The sequence below is a fragment of the Oncorhynchus kisutch genome, unplaced genomic scaffold (genome assembly GCF_002021735.2).
Source record: "Oncorhynchus kisutch isolate 150728-3 unplaced genomic scaffold, Okis_V2 scaffold3168, whole genome shotgun sequence".
NCBI lineage: Eukaryota > Metazoa > Chordata > Actinopteri > Salmoniformes > Salmonidae > Oncorhynchus > Oncorhynchus kisutch.
Genome location: NW_022265113.1, coordinates 1 through 18256, shown reverse-complemented (window position 1 = coordinate 18256; position 18256 = coordinate 1). Strand labels below are relative to the sequence as shown.

Below are 18256 nucleotides of genomic sequence, written 5' to 3'. Positions count from 1 at the left end.
CTCTCTTACCCACCATAGTGACCTCTCTCTCTCTCCCTATCTACCCACCATAGTGACCTCTCTCTCTCTTACCCAGCGTAGTGACCTCTCTCTCTCTCTTACCCACCATAGGGAACCTCTCTCTCTCTCTTACCCACCATAGGGACCTCTCTCTCTCTTACCCACCATAGTGACTTCTCTCTCCTTACCAACCATAGTGACTTCTCTCTCTCTCTCTTACCCACCATAGTGACCCTCTCTCTCTCTTACACACCATAGTGACCTCTCTCATAGTGGACCTCTCTCTCTTACCCCACCATAGGACCTCTCTCTCTCTCTTACCCACCATAGTGACCCTCGCTCTCTCTTACCCACCATAGTAGTGACCTCTCTCTCTCTCTAACCACCATAGTGAACTCTCTCTCTCTTACCAACCATAGTGACCTCTCTCTCTCTTACCCACCATAGTGACCTCTCTCCTCTTTCTCTTACCCACCATAGTGACCTCTCTCTCTCTCTCTCTCTTACCCACCATAGTGACCTCTCTCTCTCTCTCTACCCACCACAAGTGACCTCTCTCTCTCTCTCTCTTACCCACCATAGTGACCTCTCTCTCTCTCCCTCTTACCCACCATAGTGACTCTCTCTCTCTTACCCACCGTAGGAACCTCTCTCTCTCTATTACCCACCATAGTGACCTCTCTCTCTCTCTCTTACCCACCATAGTGACCTCTCTCTCTTACCCACCATAGTGACCTCTCTCTCTCTCTTACCACCATAGTGACCTCTCTCTCTCTTACCCACCATAGTGACTTCTCTCTCTCTTACCCACCCATAGTGACACTCTCTCTCTCTCTTACCCACCATAGTGACCTCACTTATTCTCTCTTTTACTTACCCACAATAGTGAACCTCTCTCTCTCTCTTACCCACCATAGTGACCTCTCTCTCTATCTCTCTCTACCCACCACAGTGACCTCTCTCTCTCTCTCTTACCACCATAGTGACCTCTCTCTCTCTCCCTCTTACCCACCATAGTGACCCTATCTCTCTTACCCACCGTAGTGGACCTCTCTCTCTCTCTTACCCACCATAGTGACCTCTCTCTCTCTCTCTTACCCACCCATAGTGACCCTCTCTCTTTACAAACCATAGTGACTCTCTCTCTCTCTCTCTTACCCACCATAGTGACCTCTCTCTCTCTTACCCACCCATAGTGACTTCTCTCTCTCTCTTACCCACCCATAGTGACCTCTCTCTCTTCTCTTACCCACCATAGTGACCTCTCTCTCTCTCTCTTACCCACCATAGTGCCTTCTCTCTCTCTTACCCACCATAGTGATATTCTCCTCTCTTTTCTAACCACCATAGTGACCTCTCTCTCTCTCTTACCCAACATAGTGCCCTCTCTCTCTTTACCCACCATAGTGACCTCTCTCTCTCTTTCTCTTACCCACCATAGTGACCCTCTCTCTCTTACCCACATAGTGACCTCTCTCTCTCTCTCTCTACCACACCCACAGTGACCTCTCTCCTCTCTCTCTTACCCACCCATAGGGACCTCTCTTCTCTCCCTCTTACCCACCATAGTGACCTCTCTCTCTTACCCCACCGTAGTGACCTCTCTCTTCTCTTACACCATAGTGACCTCTCTCTCTTACCCACCATAGTGACTCTCTCTCTCTCTCTCTTACCCACCATAGTGACCTCCTCTCTCTCTTACACCCACCTAGTGACTTCTCTCTCTCTCTAAACCCACCCATAGTGACCGCTCTCTCTCTCTTTACCCACCATGAGTGACCTCTCTCTCTCTCTCTTACCCCAAATAGTGCCTTCTCTCTCTCTTACCCACCATAGTGATCTCTCTCTCTTTCTTACCCACCATAGTGACCTCTCTCTCTCTCTTACCCACCATAGTGACCTCTCTCTGACGCACCATAGTGACCTCTCTCTCTCTCTTACCACCATAGTGACCTCTCTCTCTCTCTCTTTACCCACCATAGTGACCTCTCTCTCTCTCTCTCTTACCCACCATAGTGACCTCTCTCTATCTCTACCCACCATAGTGACTCTCTCTCTCTTCTCTTACCCGCCATAGTGACCTTCTCTCTCTCTCTCTTACCCCCATAGTGACTCTCTCTATCTCAACCAACCATAGGGGACTCTTCCTCTCTCTAAACACAATAGTGACCTCTCTCTCTCTCACGGACCCCCACCTGACCCTCTCCTCTAGTACCCACCATTACACCATAGTGACCCCCTCTCTCTCTCTCTTACCCCACCTAGTGACCCCTCTCTATCTCTCTCTTACACACCATAGTGACCTCTCTTGTCTCTTACCCACAATAGTCATAGTGACCCTCTCTCTCTCTCTTACCACCACAGTGACCTCTCTCTCTCTCTCTTTCCCACACATAGTGACCTCTCTCTCTCTCTTACCCACCATGGTGACCTCTCTCTCTCTCTCTCTTACAACCATGGTGACCTCTCTCTCTCTCTCTTACACACCATAGTGACCTCTCTCTCTTACCCACCATATAGTGACCTCTCTCTCTTACCCAACATAGTGACCTCTCTCTCTCTACCCACCATAGTGACCTCTCTCTCTCTCTCTTACACACCATAGTGACCTCTCTCTCTCTCTCTCTCTCTTACCCACCATAGTGACTCCTATCTCTCTCTCTTACCCACCATAGTGACCTCTCTCTCTTTCTCTTACCCACCATAGTGACCTCTCTCTCTCTCTTACCCACCATAGTGACCTCTCTCTCTCTCTCTCTCACCCACCACAATAGTGACCCTCTCTCTTCTCTTTACCCACCATAGTGACCTCTCTCTCTCTCCCTCTTACCCACCATAGTGACCTCTCTCTCTACCCACCGTAGTGACCTAGTGACCCTCTCTCTCTATCTTACCATAGTGACCTCTCTCTCTCTCTCTTACCCACCATAGTGACTGACCTCTCTCTCTACCCACCATACCATGAGTGACTCTCTCTCTCTCTCTCTCTTACCCACCATAGTGACCTCTCTCTCTCTTACCCACCATAGTGACTTCTCTCTCTCTCTTACCCACCATAGTGACCTCTCTCTCTCTCTTACCCACCATAGTGACCTCTCTCTCTCTCTCTTACCACCATAGTGCCTTCTCTCTCTCTTACCCACCATAGTGATCTCTCTCTCTTTCTTACCCACCATAGTGACCTCTCTCTCTCTCTTACCCACCATAGTGCCCTCTCTCTCTCTTACCCACCATAGTGACCTCTCTCTCTTTCTTTACCCACCATAGTGACCTCTCTCTCTCTCTTACCCACCATAGTGACCTCTCTCTCTCTCTCTCTTACCAACACAGTGACCTCTCTCTCTCTCTCTTACCCACCATAGTGACCTCTCTCTCTCCTCTTACCCACCATAGTGACCTCTCTCTCTTACCCACCGTAGTGACCTCTCTCTCTCTCTTACCCACCATAGTGACCTCTCTCTCTTACCCACCATAGTGACTCTCTCTCTCTCTCTCTTACCCACCATAGTGACCTCTCTCTCTCTTACCCACCATAGTGACTTCTCTCTCTCTCTTACCCACCATAGTGACCTCTCTCTCTCTCTTACCACCATAGTGACCTCTCTCTTCTCTCTTACCCACCATAGTGCCTTCTCTCTCTCTTACCCACCATAGTGATCTCTCTCTCTTTCTTACCCACCATAGTGACTCTCTCTCTCTCTTACCCACCATAGTGCCCCTCTCTCTTACGCACCATAGTGACCTCTCTCTCTCTTACCCACCATAGTGACCTCTCTCCTCTCTCTTACCCACCATAGTGACTCTCTCTCTCTCTACCTCTACTCCACCCCCATAGTGACCTCTCTCTCTCTTACCCACCATAGTGACCTCTCTCTCTCTCTTACCCACCATAGTGACCTCTCTCTCTCTCTCTTACCCACCATAGTGACCTCTCTCTCTCTCACCCACCATAGTGATCTCTCTCTCTCTCTCACCCACCATAGTGATCTCTCTCTCTCTCTTACCCACCATAGTGACCTCTCTCTCTCTCTTACCCACCATAGTGACCCCTCTCTCTCTCTCTCTTACCCACCATAGTGACCCCTCTCTCTCTCTCTTACACACCATAGTGACCTCTCTCTCTCTCTTACCCACCATAGTGACCTCTCTCTCTCTCTTACCCACCACAGTGACCTCTCTCTCTCTCTCTTACCCACCATAGTGACCTCTCTCTCTCTCTCTCTCTCTCTTACCCACCATGGTGACCTCTCTCTCTCTCTCTTACCAACCATGGTGACCTCTCTCTCTCTCTCTCTCTTACACACCATAGTGACCTCTCTCTCTTACCCACCATAGTGACCTCTCTCTCTTACCCACCATAGTGACCTCTCTCTCTCTTACCCACCATAGTGACCTCTCTCTCTCTCTCTTACACACCATAGTGACCTCTCTCTCTCTCTCTCTCTTACCCACCATAGTGACCTCTCTCTCTCTCTTACCCACCATAGTGACCTCTCTCTCTTTCTCTTACCCACCATAGTGACCTCTCTCTCTCTCTTACCCACCATAGTGACCTCTCTCTCTCTCTCTCTTACCCACCACAGTGACCTCTCTCTCTCTCTTACCCACCATAGTGACCTCTCTCTCTCTCCCTCTTACCCACCATAGTGACCTCTCTCTCTTACCCACCGTAGTGACCTCTCTCTCTCTCTTACCCACCATAGTGACCTCTCTCTCTCTCTTACCCACCATAGTGACCTCTCTCTCTTACCCACCATAGTGACTCTCTCTCTCTCTCTCTTACCCACCATAGTGACCTCTCTCTCTCTTACCCACCATAGTGACTTCTCTCTCTCTCTTACCCACCATAGTGACCTCTCTCTCTCTCTTACCCACCATAGTGACCTCTCTCTCTCTCTTACCCACCATAGTGCCTTCTCTCTCTCTTACCCACCATAGTGATCTCTCTCTCTTTCTTACCCACCATAGTGACCTCTCTCTCTCTCTTACCCACCATAGTGCCCTCTCTCTCTCTTACCCACCATAGTGACCTCTCTCTCTTTCTCTTACCCACCATAGTGACCTCTCTCTCTCTCTTACCCACCATAGTGACCTCTCTCTCTCTCTCTCTTACCCACCACAGTGACCTCTCTCTCTCTCTTACCCACCATAGTGACCTCTCTCTCTCTCCTCTTACCCACCATAGTGACCTCTCTCTCTTACCCACCGTAGTGACCTCTCTCTCTCTCTTACCCACCATAGTGACCTCTCTCTCTCTCTTACCCACCATAGTGACCTCTCTCTCTTACCCACCATAGTGACTCTCTCTCTCTCTCTCTTACCCACCATAGTGACCTCTCTCTCTCTTACCCACCATAGTGACTTCTCTCTCTCTCTTACCCACCATAGTGACCTCTCTCTCTCTCTTACCCACCATAGTGACCTCTCTCTCTCTCTCTTACCCACCATAGTGCCTTCTCTCTCTCTTACCCACCATAGTGATCTCTCTCTCTTTCTTACCCACCATAGTGACCTCTCTCTCTCTCTTACCCACCATAGTGCCCTCTCTCTTACGCACCATAGTGACCTCTCTCTCTCTCTTACCCACCATAGTGACCTCTCTCTCTCTCTCTTACCCACCATAGTGACCTCTCTCTCTCTCTCTTACCCACCATAGTGATCTCTCTCTCTCTTACCCACCATAGTGACCTCTCTCTCTCTCTCTTACCCACCATAGTGACCTCTCTCTCTCTTACCCACCATAGTGACCTCTCTCTCTCTCTTACCCACCATAGTGACCTCTCTCTCTCTCTCCTACCCACCATAGTGACCTCTCTCTCTCTCACCCACCATAGTGATCTCTCTCTCTCTCTTACTCACCATAGTGACCTCTCTCTCTCTCTTACCCACCATAGTGACCCCTCTCTCTCTCTCTCTTACCCACCATAGTGACCCCTCTCTCTCTCTCTCTTACACACCATAGTGACCTCTCTCTCTCTCTTACCCACCATAGTGACCTCTCTCTCTCTCTTACCCACCACAGTGACCTCTCTCTCTCTCTCTTACCCACCATAGTGACCTCTCTCTCTCTCTCTCTTACCCACCATGGTGACCTCTCTCTCTCTCTCTTACCAAACCATGGTGACCTCTCTCTCTTCTCTCTCTCTTACACACCATAGTGACCTCTCTCTCTTACCCACCATAGTGACCTCTCTCTCTTACCCACCATAGTGACCTCTCTCTCTCTTACCCACCATAGTGACCTCTCTCTCTCTTACACACCATAGTGACCTCTCTCTCTCTCTCTTACCCACCATAGTGACCTCTCTCTCTCTCTTACCCACCACAGTGACCTCTCTCTCTCTCTCTCTCTCTCTCTCTCTCTCTCTCTTACCCACCATAGTGACCTCTCTCTCTCTCTTACCCACCACAGTGACCTCTCTCTCTCTCTCTCTCTTACCCACCATAGTGACCTCTCTCTCTCTCTTACCCACCATAGTGACCTCTCTCTCTCTTGCCCACCATAGTGACCCTCTCTCTCTCATACCCTGCATTGTGACCTCTCTCTCTCTCTCTTACCCACCATAGTGACTCTCTCTCTCTCTCCCTCTTACCCACCATAGTGACCTCTCTCTCTCTCTCTCTTACCCACCATAGTGACCTCTCTCTCTCTTTACCCACCATAGTGATCTCTCTCTCATACCCACCATAGTGACCTCTCTCTCTCTTACCCAGCATGTGACCTCTCTCTTACCCAGCATTGTGACCTCTCTCTCTCTCTCTCTTACCCACCATAGTGACCTCTCTCTCTTCATACCCAGCATTGTGACCGCTCTCTTACCCAGCATTGTGACCTCTCTCTCTCTCTCTTACCCACCATAGTGACCTCTCTCTCTCTTACCCAGCATTGTGACCTCTCTCTTACCCAGCATTGTGATCTCTCTCTCTCTCTCTCTCTCTCTCTCTCTCTCTCTTCATACCCACCATAGTGACCTCTCTCTTACCCAGCATTGTGACCTCTCTCTTACCCACCATAGTGACCTCTCTCTCTCATATCCCAGCATTGTGACCTCTCTCATACCAAGCATTGTGACCTCTCTCTTACCCACCATAGTGACCTCTCTCTCTCTCTCTTACCCACCATAGTGACCTCTCTCTCTCTTACCCACCATAGTGACCTCTCTCTCTCATACCCAGCATTGTGACCTCTCTCTGTCTCTCCTGGTCACCACTGAGGGGACTGGCTTGTCCCAGTTCTGTTGCATCCGTTTGGCCTGACAATGACTCAAACAGAGCAACACAAACAGATCTGGAACCAGGCAGTATGTACCTGTATAGCAGACAATGAAATACTTGGTAACCTAGAGTAGTGTTGCACAGTACCTGGGTGCTCCCTCAGTCTAAAGCCACTCTAACAAGCCATAGGTGCAACAATCAGGACCCTATAAACCAACACTTGGACTACTTCAAGGCATGCTGCCAATTATTTTATTAAATGATAAAACTCTTACCTTGCAGGTCTGATATCCTTTCTTTAAAACTATCCCAAAGTTTAGTGAGTTGTGAGCGCTTCATTCGGTCAGTCTGATATCTCGAGAACCTGAACCAGGAAGAAGAAGGTAAGCGTAGTGGATTGATTGGTGGAGCAGAGAAGAAACCCACAGACAGTTAACTCTCCAGACAGACTACAAACTTTATATTATCAACAGCTCTCCTCGTGTGCTCCAAGCAGCACCGAGACACCCTCTCTCTGTTTGGCTGAGGATGGTCACCTTGTCCTCTCCTCCTTCCTCAAACCCCTCCACCTTTCTTGACCTTTTGGTAGGGCTTCTTGGCTTGCTCTCTCCAAGGGAGGGAGGGAGGGTTAGGGATTCTTGGCTTGCTCTCTCCAAGGGAGGGAGGGAGGGAGGGAGAGAGAGACAGGGAGGGAGGGAGGGAGGGTAGGGCTTCTTGGTTTGCTCTCTCCAAGGGAGGGAGAGAGGGAGGGAGGGAGTATGTTTAAAGACATCCCCCCTCTCTCTTTCTGTAGCAACAATAAGACAGAAAGGAGAAAGCCAGAGCTAGCTAGTTGTGAGATGGTTGAAGTTCAACAGGAAGTTAACTTAGCTAAGGAAGATGGAAATATTTATGGACATGACATCAAAATGTACAAGTGTTTATCTATATGGCTGAGAGTCAGCACCTTGGTCACGTAGTCATCTAGACATTGTTATTACTCTAGGCATGTGACCCTCATTAAAAAGGTGAAAGAGCGAGCGAGAGAAACATAGAGGTAGGTGGGCAGAGCAGGAGAGCAGGTTTTCTGAGCAGCCGTTCAGTTCTCTCTCTCTCTCTCTCTCTCTCTCTCTCTGTCTTTCTGTCTCTCTCTCTCTGTCTCTCTCTCTCTCTCTCTCTCTCTCTCTCTCTCTCTCTCTCTCTGTTTAGACATGTCCTGATGAATAGCTCCCTGTACAGTAGCCTGAGGACATACAACAGGAGGAATGAACCAGATTTATATAAGCCCCGGACAGAAAACATAGGACCCATAGGTATCCCCCAGTAAGCCTGAATTAATGAATAAATAGTCTCCCTCGGCAGGCAGGCTGGTTGCTTCCCAGGGGATTTCCGAGACAAATTAATGAACGAACCTGTTTCTTCAGTCCTTAGACCTCCTTCAGTAGCCTGAGATGTATTCAGTAGCCTGAGATGTATTCAGTAGCCTGAGTGAGGTGCTGATGAGGACGTAGTAACTCTGTAAGGAGGAAGTAGTCCTGAGATGTATTCAGTAGCCTGAGATGTATTCAGTAGCCTGAGATGTATTCAGTAGTCCTGAGATGTATTCAGTAGCCTGAGATGTATTCAGTAGTGAGGTGTATTCAGTAGTGAGGTGTATTCAGTAGTGAGGTGTATTCAGTAGTGAGATGTATTCAGTAGTGAGGTATATTCAGTAGTGAGATGTATTCAGTAGCCTGAGTGAGGTATATACCAAACAATGTCTGTCTAAAAAGAGACAATGTGAACAAAGTATTACATAGTGAATAATAATAATAATAATGATGTGCTGATGAATAATGTATGAAAGATGTATTCATGTTTTAATGGCAGTTTCTAAACTGTATCTAGCCTTTCTAATCTAACTGGAGGTTGCAATTTTCCTTTGTAAAACTACAGTTTTATCACTTTGATGCTACCAAACAAGAGACCACCTGGGTTCTTATCCCAAACCTGTCAGTTGTTGTCTCTTGATGCTTCCCAAACCCCAAAATGTAGTGTATCACTGCATGAGCTGTTGATGGTTTGATTGAAGCCATCCTGGCCTGGGAAAGCTTGAGGCACTCGGTAGCCATTCTGATTCTGGTCTCACTGGCCTTGAGATAATATATTAAAGATGGCCTGTTGGATGAATCCCCTAGACACTGGGCCTGGGTCACCATAGCAACAGAGGAAGAGGGACCGTCCCCTAGACACTGGGCCTGGGTCACCAGAGCAACAGAGGAAGAGGGACCGTCCCCTAGACACTGGGCCTGGGTCACCATAGCAACAGAGGAAGAGGGACCGTCCCCTAGACACTGGGCCTGGGTCACCAGAGCAACAGAGGAAGAGGGATCGTCCCCTAGACACTGGGCCTGGGTCACCACAGCAACAGAGGAAGAGGGACCGTCCCCTAGACACTGGGCCTGGGTCACCACAGCAACAGAGGAAGAGGGATCGTCCCCTAGACACTGGGCCTGGGTCACCACAGCAACAGAGGGAGAGGGACCATCCCCTAGACACTGGGCCTGGGTCACCACAGCAACAGAGGAAGAGGGACCGTCCCCTAGACACTGGGCCTAGGTCACCACAGCAACAGAGGAAGAGGGATCGTCCCTAGACACTGGGCCTGGGTCACCACAGCAACAGAGGGAGAGGGACCGTCCCCTAGACACTGGGCCTGGGTCACCACAGCAACAGAGGAAGAGGGACCGTCCCCTAGACACTGGGCCTGGGTCACCACAGCAACAGAGGAAGAGGGATCGTCCCCTAGACACTGGGCCTGGGTCACCACAGCAACAGAGGGAGAGGGACCATCCCCTAGACACTGGGCCTGGGTCACCACAGCAACCGAGGAAGAGGGACCGTCCCCTAGACACTGGGCCTGGGTCACCACAGCAACAGAGGAAGAGGGATCGTCCCCTAGACACTGGGCCTGGGTCACCACAGCAACAGAGGAAGAGGGACCGTCCCCTAGACACTGGGCCTGGGTCACCACAGCAACAGAGGAAGAGGGACCGTCCCCTAGACACTGGGCCTGGGTCACCACAGCAACAGAGGAAGAGGGACCGTCCCCTAGACACTGGGCCTGGGTCACCACAGCAACAGAGGAAGAGGGACCGTCCCCTAGACACTGGGCCTGGGTCACCACAGCAACAGAGGAAGAGGGACCGTCCCCTAGACACTGGGCCTGTGTCACCACAGCAACAGAGGAAGAGGGACCGTCCCCTAGACACTGGGCCTGTGTCACCACAGCAACAGAGGAAGAGGGACCGTCCCCTAGACACTGGGCCTGGGTCACCACAGCAACAGAGGAAGAGGGACCATCCCCTAGACACTGGGCCTGGGTCACCACAGCAACAGAGGGAGAGGGACTGAGATGAGATTCTCATCTTCTCATCGGTATACTGGGGTAGTGGGTAGGGTGTTGACGAGGTGACTGGCTGACTGGGTGGAGGGGTGAACAGGTGACTGGCTGACTGACATCCCAAATACCATCCTATTCCATAGGGCCCTGCTCAAAGCTAGTGCACTAAATAGGGAATAGGGTGCCATAGGGCTCTGGTCTAAAGTAGTGCACTAAATAGGGAATAGGGTGCCATTTGGGAAGTCGCCTGGGGGAAATCTACAACACACAGAGATGCCTGTAATTAATATCATTATTAACAGTGACTACTTCTATATTGAATGATGCCTCAAGGATTTCCAATGGAAACACATTTAAGTCAAACTTGAGTTTCCAACAACCAGAGAGAGCTATGTGTTTGTTAGTTACAGTATCTAACATATTGGACGAGCCAGGAAACCCATTGGTTCCTTCATCCCCACACCCCCTCCACTCTGAGAGACGATGACTCTGCTGCCCTCCTTTGGCCAGGGACATTCACTACAGGACAGGGTTAGGGAACAGTCACTTTTTGATCTTTTTTTGTTACCTTTAATTAACTAGGCAAGTCAGTTAAGAACAAAATCTTATTTACAATGACAGCCTACTCCCGGCCAAACCGTAACCCGGACGACGCAGGGCCAAATATTCATCCGCCGTATGGGAGGTAATCACGGCCAGATGTGATACAGCCTGGAGTCAAACCAGGGACTGCAGTGACACTTCTTGCACTGAGATGCAGTGTCTTAGACCGCTGCGCCACTCAGGAGCCCTGTTCCAGCTCATAGCGGTTGATGTTCTCCAGTTTGGGCCTGAACTCTTTGAAGTCCGGTCTGTCTTCAGGGTTGTCACTCCAACAGATGAGTTTGTAGAGGAAGTCTGGACATTTATCTGTAGCCGGGAATACTGTAGCCAGCATCCTGTAGCCAGCATTATGTAGCCAGCATCCTGTAGCCGGCATCCTGTAGCCAGCATCCTGTAGCCAGCATCCTGTAGCCAGCATCCTGTAGCCAGCATTATGTCGCCAGCATCCTGTCGCGAACAAGGATCTGACTGTACACCTTGTTGTTTCTGTAGCCTGGATCACAGAGAAAAGCCATAAGATCAATCAACCAATCAAATGCCCGACGCAGAATTCCACGCAATTCATCGTCGGTTCTTCAGGTTTCCTTGGAAACCACCACCAGTTCAATGCATTTGAACTATTCCAGATACTCTGATTTAACTTGTTAACTAATTATCCCAACCCTTGAATAGATGAATCAGGTTTCACAGCAAAACTGTGAAAACGTCTGAGGGTCCACGAGGAGAGGTTTGAGAACCACTGGGTTAGGTGATCATGAGATACAGTACCTAGGTATTGGCTTCCCCCATAGGTTAGCATCTCGTAGAGCAGATCCCCAAAGGACCAGACATCTGACTTGTTGGAGAAACGTCCATGGGGATATTCTTAGCCTGTGAAGAACCCTTCACAGGGGGTTATAGGAAGAACCCTTCACAGGGGGTTATAGGAAGAACCCTTCACAATTTTAGGAAGAACCCTTCACAGGGAGTTTATAGGAACAACCCTTCACAGGGGGTTATAGGAAGAACCCTTCACAGGGAGTTTTAGGAAGAACCCTTCACAGAGGGTTATAGGAAGAACCCTTCACAGAGGGTTATAGGAAGAACCCTTCACAGAGGGTTATAGGAAGAACCCTTCACAGAGGGTTATAGGAAGAACCCTTCACAGAGGGTTATAGGAAGAACCCTTCACAGAGGGTTATAGGAAGAACCCTTCACAGGGAGTTATAGGAATAACCCTTCACAGAGGATTATAGGAAGAACCCTTCACAGAGGGTTATAGGAAGAACCCTTCACAGAGGGTTATAGGAAGAACCCTTCACAGAGGGTTATAGGAAGAACCCTTCACAGAGGGTTATAGGAAGAACCCTTCACAGGGAGTTATAGGAAGAACCCTTCACAGAGGGTTATAGGAAGAACACTTCACAGGGGGTTTTAGGAAGAACCCTTCACAGGGGGTTCTAGATAGAATGTTTCACAGATCAAAAGGGTTCTTAGTAGAACCATTTTGGAGGCTTCTATGAAGAACCTTAAGAGGATAAAAGGGTTCTTGGTAGAACCCTTCATAGAGGGTTCTAAGCATAACCATTCCCAGATTGATAACCCTAGGAATAACCCTCTATGTAGGGTTTTTCATAGAAGCTGGGTAGTTGACATTAAGGTGTGAAAAGCCCTTGCCCATCGGGCAGCCATTTTTAGTAGCCATTTTCACCTACAGACTATTCAGAGACCAGAAGGACCAGACTACTGGAATTCTTTGCATTTTGGTAATCAGTTTTTTTTTTTTATGGGGCAACCACAGAGCAGGCTGAACTTGCACGACTGCTCAGGCCACTTACCCCAGGCAATAGGGCTACTTGGGTCAAATGCAGGAGACACTTTTCAGTTGGATGCATTCAGTTGTACAACTAATTGGTATCGCCCCTTTCCTTAATGTAAATCCCCTTTATGGAACTCCAGCACAGTTACACAAATACTATCACTTATAGTAATAATACTATCACTTATAGTAGTAATACTATCACTTATAGTAGAAATACTATCACTTATAGTAGTAATACTACCACTTATAGTAGTAATACTATCACTTATAGTAGAAATACTATCACTTATAGTAGTAATACTATCACTTATAGTAATAATACTATCACTTATAGTAGTAATACTATCACTTATAGTAGTAATACTATCACTTATAGTGGTAATACTATACCACTTATAGTAGTAATACTATACCACTTGACCTGGTTCAAATACTTTGTACTACAAATATTTGTTCAAATACTTTGAGCGTTTGCTTGAGTCTGCCTGGAGGTCCAGATGGGTGGTTTGACAGTTTTGGGACTTTTCTATTGGTTTATTAAGCCAGGCAAGTTCAACCCGGGCACATATTTAAATTAAGTATTTTAAACCCAGGTCTGAATACCATGAAAGATAGGCTACAATATAAGTTATTTTAAATTCTGAAAAATACCATTGACCTACTCTGCTGTAGGACAGACAGACAGACAGACAGACAGACAGACAGACAGACAGACAGTGTGTGTGTGTGTGTGTGGTGGTTGGTTTCAGTGCCAATAGTCCTCTCACCATCACAATCCAGCACGGTAGAAGGCGGTAATGCACCTTATATGTTAGTTTACATATCGCCAAATAAAACGAAGAAGAAAATCGACCCGGAAAGGATTATTACATGGGTTATCAGAGACGGAAGAGGAAGCGAGACACCCCACTCCCTATTTTATTCTGGTTACATTTACAGCCAATGAAATAAGCAGACCATACCCAGCAGCTATTGCATTGGTGTCCATGGGAGAACCACCCCCTTTAAGCAGATCGGAACTGACCATTTTGTTTTCAATGGTTAACGGCCTGAGTGAATCATCTTCATGTATCGACCATCTTTGGTCGTTACCTTCACTAAGAAGTCATCTGTTAAAATGGCTAAACTAACGTCTTTATTTGTAATCTTATTGTCTTTTTTTGTATTAGTGAAGCTGTTTTCGAAGATCAAGTTGGAAAATTTGATTGGTATGTTAGCTAGCTATTTTACAATTGAGAATGTGTATTGATTGTGCCATGCAGCTAGTGAACGTAAGCTAATGCTATGTGCTAACCATTGACAGCGTCAGATGTGGTTGATCTTAGACACAGGCGAAAAGGCAGTAGATCTCCCCGGGGTTGGATTCACTCAATAGTTAGCCCTGTCATGTCTGCACCCGTCTCTTGTTTGAACATATATGCTAGTCATTCACGAACGTAAATGTATTTTCAGATCGCTTCTTTTAATGGGGTTAAGGATCAATGGGGGAAGGAGACCCGTTACCCCCAGATTTGTCCCACTTGCTCCTTCTTGTGATCAGTGTCTATGTAATGATTATGTGCATTAGTGATTGATTAACTAAAGTAAAAAATAGCTTACTATATTTCAACAAGAAGGCTTGACTGTTAAAAAACATTCCTCTTTTCGTGTTTCCAGGCGACAGCAGTATGTGGGGAAGACGCTCTTTGCCCACTTTGAGTCGAATACACAGTCATCTAAAAAGATGTTTGTCGCCACCGACAAGAATATCTTTGCCTCTTTCAACTCCAGGACTGGAGATCTCCGTGAGTATTTGTAATTCACATTACAATACGAATGGGTTTATAGCTTTTCTCTTTGACTCTGAAATGTTTTTTTTGTTGAGTTGCATAGAGTTAAATATTTTTCATTCTGACTTTATAGTTTGGAGACATGTGGACAAGACCGGACCAGAGGGAAGCATAGACATACTTCTGCTGCATGGGCAAGGTGACTACAGCCTATTAAAAGTTTGTTGTAGACCTGCCTAGTTTCTTGGCCTAGCCAACATAACCGTGTTGTACAGAGTCAAAGCATTGGCTCTATCTAGGCCTATGTTCATTTTAAGATCCTGCCTTCATCTTTCACAGCGGATATTTGACTGTTCTTTACGTCTTCTCTAGATGCTCTGATGGTGGTTGGAGATGGTCGTTTGCTCCGTTCCTGGGACACAAACATTGGCGGGCTGAACTGGGAGGCCGTGCTGGATACTGGCAGGTGTGTGTGTCTTCGTGTGCAGATTTACCTGTTTCTCATTATCTGCTATTTTATATCTGAGACACTCTCAATAGAAATTGACATAATTGATTTTTAGAGATTTCGAACGGCTCATAATGTCTCTCTCTATTTCAGCTTCCAGGCTGCGTGTTTTGTGGCCATACAGGACACCGTAAAGCTTGTGGCAGTGCTAAAGAAAGCTGCCATCTCTCTCCACTACTTATCCAATGGACACCAGAAATGGGTGGAGAATCTGCCTGACAGGTAGGTACAGTAGGACACTGGTGCTGTCTGGGACTAGACATGGGTTCAAATGGTATTTGTTTTTATTTCAAATGATTTAGCTGCACTTGGTGACGCTTACCTAACGCAATGGAGCCAATCAAATGTAGCCAAAAGTGCAAGCCCTGCCCATCTGGCAATCCATAAAGGCTCAATCAAACACTCAAAGTATCTAAAAATATTTCAAATAGTATTTGAACCCAGTCTACAGCACGTAGGTAATATACATTTAATTTCAGGACTGTTGTAAAACTGATCTACTAATTATTTTCTGTACCCCACAGTGATGCAGTCCAGTACCAGGCAGTGTACTCTGGGGGAGAAGAGGAGGTCTATGTGTTGGGGGTGGTTCCTAACTCTCACCTCACTATCATAGCCTACAGCCTAGAGGATGGAGAGATCATCAAGCAGGTAACTACTCTAGCACTGTCATCAAACCTTCATTGGCAACCATTTTAAAATTCATGAAGGTATCAGGAAAGGGCCTCTTTTCCAGAGCCAGATTAAGCCTAGTCCTTGATTTTAAAAATAAAAATAAAACCCATCTTCTTTTGAGCATGGTTTTTCAGTCCAGGAGGAAATGGAATCTGTGTCTGGGAAACCAGCCCAAAGGGTTACTCCTCCGTCAGCATCTACACTGTGTCTGTTGGTCCACCGTAAGCCTGTACACACATGTCCTGTCTCTAACCCAGTGATTCCTGTCTGTCGTTGTCCTCAGAGATCAGTCGAAGCCTCATGGCTGTCCAGTATTGAGTCCAGCTGTGTGGTGGTCGGTCAGGGGTGCTGATGTGTGTGGATCCCGCCACTCTCGCCCTCTACACCCTCCCGATACAGGCTGAGGAGACTCCAGAGTTCAGCCAGATCCTACTACAGGTACTGTACCTGTCTCCCACTGCCACAACCGTATCGTTCAGTGAGCCAGTGCTTGATGGCAACAGATATGTTTGCAACTGATCTTATCGAATAAGAGTAAAATAATTTGTAATGAGTTTGAATACCAGTCGGTATAAGTTTGCCTGCTGATCTTAAGGTTCAGTCGGTATTCATAACAAGGATAGGAATCAAAGGTGAAATAGGATCGGATTGGATTTCAGATCTATCTATCGATCTATAGATAGATGATCCGATGATAATGGACCGCGAGCGAGATAGATCGATAGATGATCCGATGATTATATATACATGATAATGGACCTGTATATTTTTCAAATAACTGCCCTTTTCTAGCCTGCAAGTCGAGTTTGACAAACAAATCGGTCTTAAAAAAATAAAATAAACTGAGCAGCCCTCCTTTAAATGTCAAAATCCCAATGTGTCTCGAGCCAAAAAGTTTGCCTGCCGATCTTAAGGTTCAGTCATGGCATCTGTTTTTGCTTTCACTTCTGTGATGTTTAAATTAATTATTTTAAATTATTTTTCATTATTATATATATTTTTTCATTAGTCCACTTGTTAAAACATTCCAAAAATGTTTTTGCGTGTCAAGTTTTCAAGATGTTGGACTTTCAAGATACAACGTGTCAGTTGACACCTCATGATGACTCCTATGATGCAAAACACTTCCTGATGAAGAGGCAAGTGACACTTTGCATCTTGAAAGTCCAACGTCTTGAACTTGACTGCTGCCGAATGTATCAACAGTGGACTACACCGTCTCACACGTCAAATGGCGACATTCATCCCTCTACCGATTTGTAAAAAAAACCAAATGTTTGCTCATCTGCCTAAAACGAATTCCTAGTTCTGAAAATCACTCTGTTCTCGGTAGCTATGACGCACTGGCTACTATGGCAACCCATGCTCCAGCTAGCAGCCCTAGTGCAAGCTAGTTTGAACGGTCATACGCAAGCTAGTTTGAACGGTCATGCGCTAGCTAGTTTGAACGGTCATACGCTAGCTAGTTTGAACGGTCATGCGCTAGCTAGTTTGAACGGTCATGCGCTAGCTAGTTTGAACGGTCATGCGCTAGCTAGTTTGAACGGTCATGCGCTAGCTAGTTTGAACGGTCATGCGCTAGCTAGTTTGAACGGTCATGCGCTAGCTAGTTTGAACGGTCATGCGCTAGCTAGTTTGAACGGTCATGCGCTAGCTAGTTTGAACGGTCATGCGCTAGCTAGTTTGAACGGTCATGCGCTAGCTAGTTTGAACGGTCATGCGCTAGCTAGTTTGCCAGCTTGTTGTTGAAGTTGTACGGAACCAAAGTTGTGGGACTGTTGTCAGTCAGATACATGCTGATTTCTGAGAACTGGCTCTGTGTCTCGCTACTCTGGCCAACGTGATGACATCACAGAGAGGAGTCAGCTGTAGAACTCGGCGCACCAATCACAGCAGAACAGAATGAAAAATCTTTCGGGAATTAGCGAGAACTTCACTGCACTAGCTAGCATGTGTATTCAGCATGGAGTGTGTGAACTGGTTTTGTTGGCATCCCTGCCTTTTAGGTTCATATGGTTGATTTTGAGACTGGTTCAGCTAGTTTTTGAGTGGATTTTTTTCCTTTTAAATCCTGTGAATACCTTGTGGATTAATTATCCCATTGATGCTATTGCTTGATGAGTGGAAACGAATGACCAATGTCTTCTGTTGCTTCCTTTCCTGCTCCCCCCCCCCCCCCCCAGTCTCTGGATCTGGAGGTGTTCCCAGGCTTCCAGCCCGTCCTGGTGTCCAGCCAGCCCCACCCGCCCGCTCCCCCCTCTCAGAGTTCTTTCTCCAGCTCGGACCAGACCCCATGTCTGCTGCAGCTCAAATGCTGATGGATA

The 18256-nt window shown here is 47.3% G+C and overlaps 1 protein-coding gene across 1 annotated transcript; it reads left to right on the top strand.

The window, feature by feature from the left end:
- Nucleotides 1-14041: 14041 nt before the first annotated feature.
- Nucleotides 14042-18191, top strand: LOC109879795 (ER membrane protein complex subunit 1-like). The gene is made up of 8 exons (XM_031820252.1): nucleotides 14042-14188; nucleotides 14637-14764; nucleotides 14883-14948; nucleotides 15122-15215; nucleotides 15351-15479; nucleotides 15782-15908; nucleotides 16216-16370; nucleotides 18116-18191. Exons 2-7 carry the CDS (start codon nucleotides 14704-14706, stop codon nucleotides 16282-16284), a joined length of 546 nt encoding a protein of 181 aa, XP_031676112.1. The 5' UTR covers nucleotides 14042-14188; nucleotides 14637-14703; the 3' UTR covers nucleotides 16285-16370; nucleotides 18116-18191.
- Nucleotides 18192-18256: the final 65 nt, after the last annotated feature.